Source organism: Lolium rigidum, chromosome 1, assembly GCF_022539505.1.
Source record: "Lolium rigidum isolate FL_2022 chromosome 1, APGP_CSIRO_Lrig_0.1, whole genome shotgun sequence".
NCBI lineage: Eukaryota > Viridiplantae > Streptophyta > Magnoliopsida > Poales > Poaceae > Lolium > Lolium rigidum.
The window spans coordinates 44,918,366-44,924,777 of NC_061508.1; the positions used below are offsets into that span (position 1 = coordinate 44,918,366).

General features: G+C 47.8%; 1 protein-coding gene across 1 annotated transcript; it reads right to left on the bottom strand.

The window, feature by feature from the left end:
• Window positions 1-640: 640 nt before the first annotated feature.
• On the bottom strand, window positions 641-1,767 carry LOC124672179 (protein PHOSPHATE-INDUCED 1 homolog). The gene has a single exon (XM_047208456.1). The coding sequence runs from the start codon at window positions 1,718-1,720 to the stop codon at window positions 767-769; it is 954 nt and encodes a 317-aa protein (XP_047064412.1). The 5' UTR covers window positions 1,721-1,767; the 3' UTR covers window positions 641-766.
• Between the last annotated feature and the right edge of the window lie 4,645 nt (window positions 1,768-6,412).

A 6,412-nucleotide genomic window follows, 5' to 3' on the forward strand; every position in this document is an offset into this window, starting at 1 on the left:
ACGTAAATGTAGGAAAAATAGACCATCTACAGTGCTCCAATTGCTCACAGGGCGTGTGTTAAATTGATTGAACTTTATATAGGGTATAATTATGGATCGCTATCACTCGTGACGAGAAAAGAAGAAGACGAGAAACTGGGCCGATCCAGTAGAGAGATCGACTTAGGCGGAACGGCAGATAGGGCCCGCACTAAGCGGAGAATAGGATTCGCGCACATTCTGCATCTTGTTTTTGTTGAGAAAACATACTGCCTCTTGTTCTGCGCCTTGTTTGTCGATATCTCGCTAATATGAGACACGCGATACACGACTCAGTCACAGGTGCGGTGCCGCGTAATCATCCAATCGTGCCTTACGTGTCACATCGCCACGGACGCACGCCCTGGCCTCCGGTACGGCAACGTGGAGTTCGGACACGTCGGAGCATCGTCTGGTCGTCGCCCATGCCATAGGACGAATAGGATAGGGGACGATGATGATGATAAGCATCGCCAACTTCAAAGTTCAGTACAGTACATCGGCCTCAACCAAAATCTTACTTAACACGATTTACATACATCGATTTACAGTCGAAGTAATCATGAATTTACATTTTACATGTACTCTACTAGTACTTTTATTTAGCAGAGAATATCCAAACATGACCTGAGCTTACGCACGAACTATTTACGCATATATGCACTACAGTAGTACTATACTAGAAGCAGCATGGCAGTAAGATCACTTGTCACTGCCACGGCACAGCACCACCGTACCGGCAGTACCCCTACACTAGCATGGAGCAGGCGGACGTGGCGGGGTCGAACAGCGCCGGGAGCAGGTACTTCCGGCCGCGCGCGCTGTTGGCGTTGTAGCTCGCCCCGGTGGCCGAGTCCACCAGCAGCTGGCCGGCGTACCCTGGGTACGCGCCCTTGCCGTACACGCCCGGGCACGCCGTCGCCGCCTCCAACGGCGCGGCGCTGTCGCCTTGGTAGAACCCGTCGCCGAACGGATTGGTCACCGCGCCGGCCACCATGCTGGCCACGTTGATCACCAGCCCGTCCATGCCCACGTCGCTGTTCGGCGGCACCAGCGGCGGCGCCTGCGGCCCGTACGCCGGTTGGTGGAACGGCCACGCGCACTGCCCGGGGCACTGTGTCGCCGAGTTGCCGGCCCAGACGTAGGCGGTGCCGGCCTTCCCGTCCACGGACCCGTGCCTCCCGCACCGGCTCGTGCAGAACCCCTCCACGGCCACGTCCTGCGCCGTGAGCACCAGCGCGATGCCGCCCTTCGCCGGCCTCGCCCTTGCCGCCAGCGCCGGGAGCTGGGACATCTTCAAGCTCTTCCCCAGCGAGCACCCCTCATCGGAGACCTGGCCGGACAGGACCAGGCGCGCGATCTTGGCATCTCCGTTCTTGCCAACGGCTGCTGCCGCCTTGGAAAGGTACAGCTGGTCGATACTGCTCCACCACTGGGAGACGGACGGCGCCGAGGATGGCGGCGGCGCGGTGGAGAGGGAGACGAGGAAGTCGGATACGATGGCCTTCTGCGCCGCCGTGAAGCGTCCGTACCAGAGGACGGACACGGGGATGTCACCATGCAGCACGGCGCCGTTGTGGTACGTGAGTTGGTTAGGCTGGGGCTGGACCAGGAACATGAGCTTCCTGCTGGTCACTGACGCGGCTGCCATGTTTGTGGCAAGCACCATTAGTAGCAGGATGAGGAGGTTTTGCTTGGCCATTTGGGGAAGAAGGGGAGGGGTTTAGATTTCGGAAGAAGGTTCTTGGAATGGTGTTGTTTGTAAGTGCGTGGGGAGCAAAGGCAAACGAGGAGCTGTTTATATAGGTCAGCCCGGTGCTTAATGGGAGTGCCAGACTGTTAAGTACAGGTGCTAAACAAGCCGTTTACTGTGCGGAAAGAACCAAGTTCTGGTGTTACAAATCAATTTCTTTTTGCGAAAGACAAACCAACTAATACTAACGCTAACCGGTCTGTTAATGCAGCAACTTGTTTTAGTTTCGAATGTCCCTCCCATAAAGGTTGTATGAGATTTGTCAAAAAAAAATTAAATGTATGTTGTATTCTCAGTTATTTCCCTTTTTTTTGTTTACGAAGGTTTATCTCCAATCCTAGATGATGTCTTAAAGCATCTTTAACATGCTCGTAAATATCGGCCCTTAAAACCGGTAATAAGGTGCACCGGAAAAGTGGTTTACAATTTTGCGCGAGCTCCCGCTGTAAGATTTTTACTATTATATTGCACTTGGAGATGGTGTATACTTTAACATCAAACATTCAGAAGATCCTAGCCGCTCATCACCTCACAAACGCCCATCAAACAAATCAACAGGCGCACCAAAGTAGTATTATGTACCAATCAGATCACCACAAACAAGGAAACAATCACGTCGTTTACTTGTAGCAGGCCCCAATCAAGGAAATAATGTCAATCAAGCAAATACCAATCAGATCCGTACCAAACAGATCGCCACTAAAAATATCGGCCCTTTAAAACCCTAATAAGGTGCACCGGAAAAGTGGTTTACAATTTTGCGCGAGCTCCCGCCGTAAGATAGGATGTAAATGTAAATCTGGCATACATGGGCCCACCTGTTCGTGCCGCCGCCCTGCCCATGGCCTCCCGCTGCTCATGGCCTCAAGCACCGCCCTGTCCCTAGCCGTGACGGAGACGAGCTGTCTGTGGCGGAGACGAGCGGGAACTAGTAGGTATGACGTGGACGAGCTCCAGATGCGAATTGATGCTAAATTTGGGCCGGCGCGGCCAAAGTTGGCCAGATTTCATTGGAAGTCCGGTGAGCCCCACAACAGAATGGAACCGACGCATCTTGAAATTTTTCGTGCCAATCGTTGATCGGTTTGAAGGGCACTGGGAATTTTGGCTTCAAAACTGGACATAGAAAGTTCTCCGATGTGGATTCTTGTTCTCCTTTAAAAATTTGTGGGTCAACCGAAAACGGAATCGAGAATTGGTATTTTTTCGACCAAAACCTTAAAAATCAGTTATTTTAAGAGTTTGACCATTTTTACGGAATTAGTTGCAGTTGCTCTTAATCGATCAAGCATTTTCGAGTTTGTGCATTTGATAAGGGGAAGCCATCTATACATACTATCTTGTAAATCTTATCATCGCATTTTTCCGTGAAATACTTTTCATAGTAAACGAATGTTTTCATGTGCAACCATTTGTGTATAGATTGACGTGAAGTCCATGTCAAAATCCTTAATAACATACATCTTGGTTTCATCTCTCATGATTGGTTCATCTGGCTGCCAAATTTGACTCGGAAGAATGACGTTAATAGGAGCCATAATCCAATACTAATCCATAAGTCGATTGTGCAACCAAACCTAAAAATGTCAAGTATCTCTGGTCCGTTATTTTGCAAGCATGTAAATATTGACCTTTCAAATATGTTGTCTCTAGGCTCCATTGTACATCAATGTTTGTTCTCAGCTCACCCGAGCGAGAGATATAAACTAAATATACGGAAATTCAATTCGGCTTTCGAATACATATTCTTCCTCTATACAAAAAAACATATTTTGAAGTGTTGAAATCTTTTAATAAAAAAATCTACATGAGGATGTTCATAATACTTCGTTAAGTTTCGCGAAAAAACTACTCTTTGTGGTCCATGTAAACAAGAGAAAATTTATCTTCTAAATAGCCTTATTTTTAACACCGAATTTTGTATTTTTTACACATGCCGCATGAGTCGATTTTTCATGAAACGAGTTTGTGGACGCATAGTACGTGAAGATGTACGTGCGAATTTTTTGTTAATTGTTTTGACACCTTGAAACGTGTCTAAGATGCATTTTAAAATAAAGAAAGCATATGCTCCCATGATGCAAAATTCCACTCCCTAAATATATATTTTCTTGGCCCACGTTTCAGTTTTTTTTTTTCAGAAAGTTGACATGTTCTTATGATAACGTTTTACTATAATTTCTTGTGGTAATATTTGTTCTCACAGAAAATAAATATACACTACAAAATAAAAGTGCAATTTTCACAAATGTAATTTTATAAGTATGATTGTGTGGATGTTAAATTTTGTAGATGAAAAGGTCAACTATATTTTACTTATAAAAAGTTTTTTTAATTAAATCTGGCTTCTATTTTATTAAGATAACATTAATTATGACAAGATAATTAGGTACCAACCCACATAGAAATGACATTAAAAAAAGTGAGATTGCAACCTTAGCTCAAACGGATGATGAATAATCTGGAAATTCAGCCATTAAAGTACCTACAAAATTTCCGTGGAGGACCAAAACTTGCCGAGCAGTTGCATCATTAGACTATCGCACACAATGAAGGCTGAAAATCGCACCAAGTATATCGGTGGGCACACCGCCCCGGTTTAGGTAGACACCTTTTGCAATATATAATTATTTTATGTATGAAAACAATAGCATATAAATTTATGTCATGGTGAAGGCAATATCAATGTCCTAAAAAGCTTGCATTTTGCATTGAATTATTTGCATTTTGTGATTCACTTTCTTTGGTTTTGTGTGCGGTGTGGGGGAAATCTTTGATGATTTGAACCCATTCGATGGATGCCAAATTTGATTCCCGAGAATTAGTCAGCAACAACCATAATCTAATACTAATCCATAAATACAGGAAGAACCTACAACTTCTAATGCCAAGCACTCATGGTGTGTCAAGCTGCAAGTATGTAAGATTCAACCTTTCAAATAGTGTTCTCCATACTCTGGTATACATGGACGTTTGTTCTCCGTTTCACCAAGCAAGGGAAGAATTTTTTTTTAAATAGAAGGCCTCATGGCCCAGCTTTATATATAAAGCTACCAACACCATACAGAGTCAGGATACAAGAACACAACATGAAACCACACAACCACGGCCCAGTCCGCGAACATGAGAGTATAGCCCCTAGCCAACACCACAAGAGACGATCCTAGAACAACAGATACGATACAACGCCCTGAAACGGGTCGAATGGTGACTAAACTGCAGCTCTAGTCCTCGCATGTAGTCTCCTGAGCTCGTCCCGCGCCACGTCCAGCAGCTCCCTGTCCCTCCGTTTGACCAGAACCCTCCATGACTGCATGTGGATAAGCATATGATAGAAAGCGTCAGCCGGGTTACTGATCAACTTCCCTTCGATAGTTAGTTTATTCCTAATATTCCAGAGCGACCAGCTAAGGGTCGCAAAGGTGAACCAAACTAGTCTACGAAGGGGGCCTGCCAGACCCTGTGCTAGCGCGATAAAGTCCCCAGCCCCTGCCGGGTTCCAATCGCAATGGAGGAGTTCCCTAACTCCAGCCCACATGAATCTCGCCATGTGGCAGGTGAAAAAGATATGATTACAATCCTCAATATCTCCACACAACGCACAATGGACATCGGAGGGACCCATCCTCTTGGCCACCTGCTCGCAAGACGGGAGCTTCCCTCTGATCAACTGCCACATGAAAATCTTGATCTTAGGGGGAACCCTAGTCCGCCAGACCTCCTTGAAATGTGTGACAGCTGCCCCCTGCAAGAGGCCATGGTACACGGACCTGGTCGAGAAGCTCCCAGAGTTCTCGAGTGCCCAGGACACCTTGTCATTCTGCTCGTCCACCGGCAGCGCCTGTACTTCTCTGCACAGGTTGTCCCATTCCACGGCCTCCGCAAGACTAAACTGGCGGCGGAAATGGATGCGCCATTCGCCAGGAGTCCCCTCTAACACCCTGGTCCCATGCACTGTAACATCTGGGTGGGTGCAACAGCTAAACAGGCGCGGAAACCGGGCGCGGAGGGGCCCCAGCCCCACCCACCAGTCTTTCCAGAAATAGGTCCACTTCCCATTGTGAACCGTATGCTTCGCCCCAAGCTTGAAGTGCCATTTAATTTTCTGGATGGCATTCCAGAATTGTGATCCCCTCATCGGCACCTCCTTGGAGAAGAAGTCATGGGTGCCAAGATATTTGGCCCGAAGAAGGTCTGCCCACAGGCCCTCCTCGTTCTGGTAGATCTTCCAGATCCACCGGAGCATCAGCGCAATGTTCATGAGTTTGGTGTTGAGGATCCCCAAACCCCCCACCTCCCTAGGTTTACACACCGTCGCCCAATCGACCATGTGATACTTCCTAGAGTTCCCGACTCCTTCCCAGAAGAATCGGGACCGAGACCTATCCATCGCATAATGGGTCGAGTCATGCAGGAGATAGACCCCCATAGCGAACATCGGTAGGCTCGAGAGACAGGAGTTAGTGAGCTCCAACCTCCCCGCAGAGGCCAGAAAGAGGCCCTGCCAGGGATCAACCCGATGTCCCACCTTTTCCGGGAGGAACTCCCAGTCCGCCACCCTAAGCGGACCACCGCTCACCGGGAGTCCAAGGTACCGCAAAGGGTAGGCTCCCAGCTTGCAGTTCAGAAGGTTAGCCAGCC

Excerpts from the sequence above, each read along its gene's own strand:
- LOC124672179 (XM_047208456.1), bottom strand. The coding sequence starts at position 1,720 with ATGGCCAAGCAAAACCTCCTCATCCTGCTACTAATGGTGCTTGCCACA.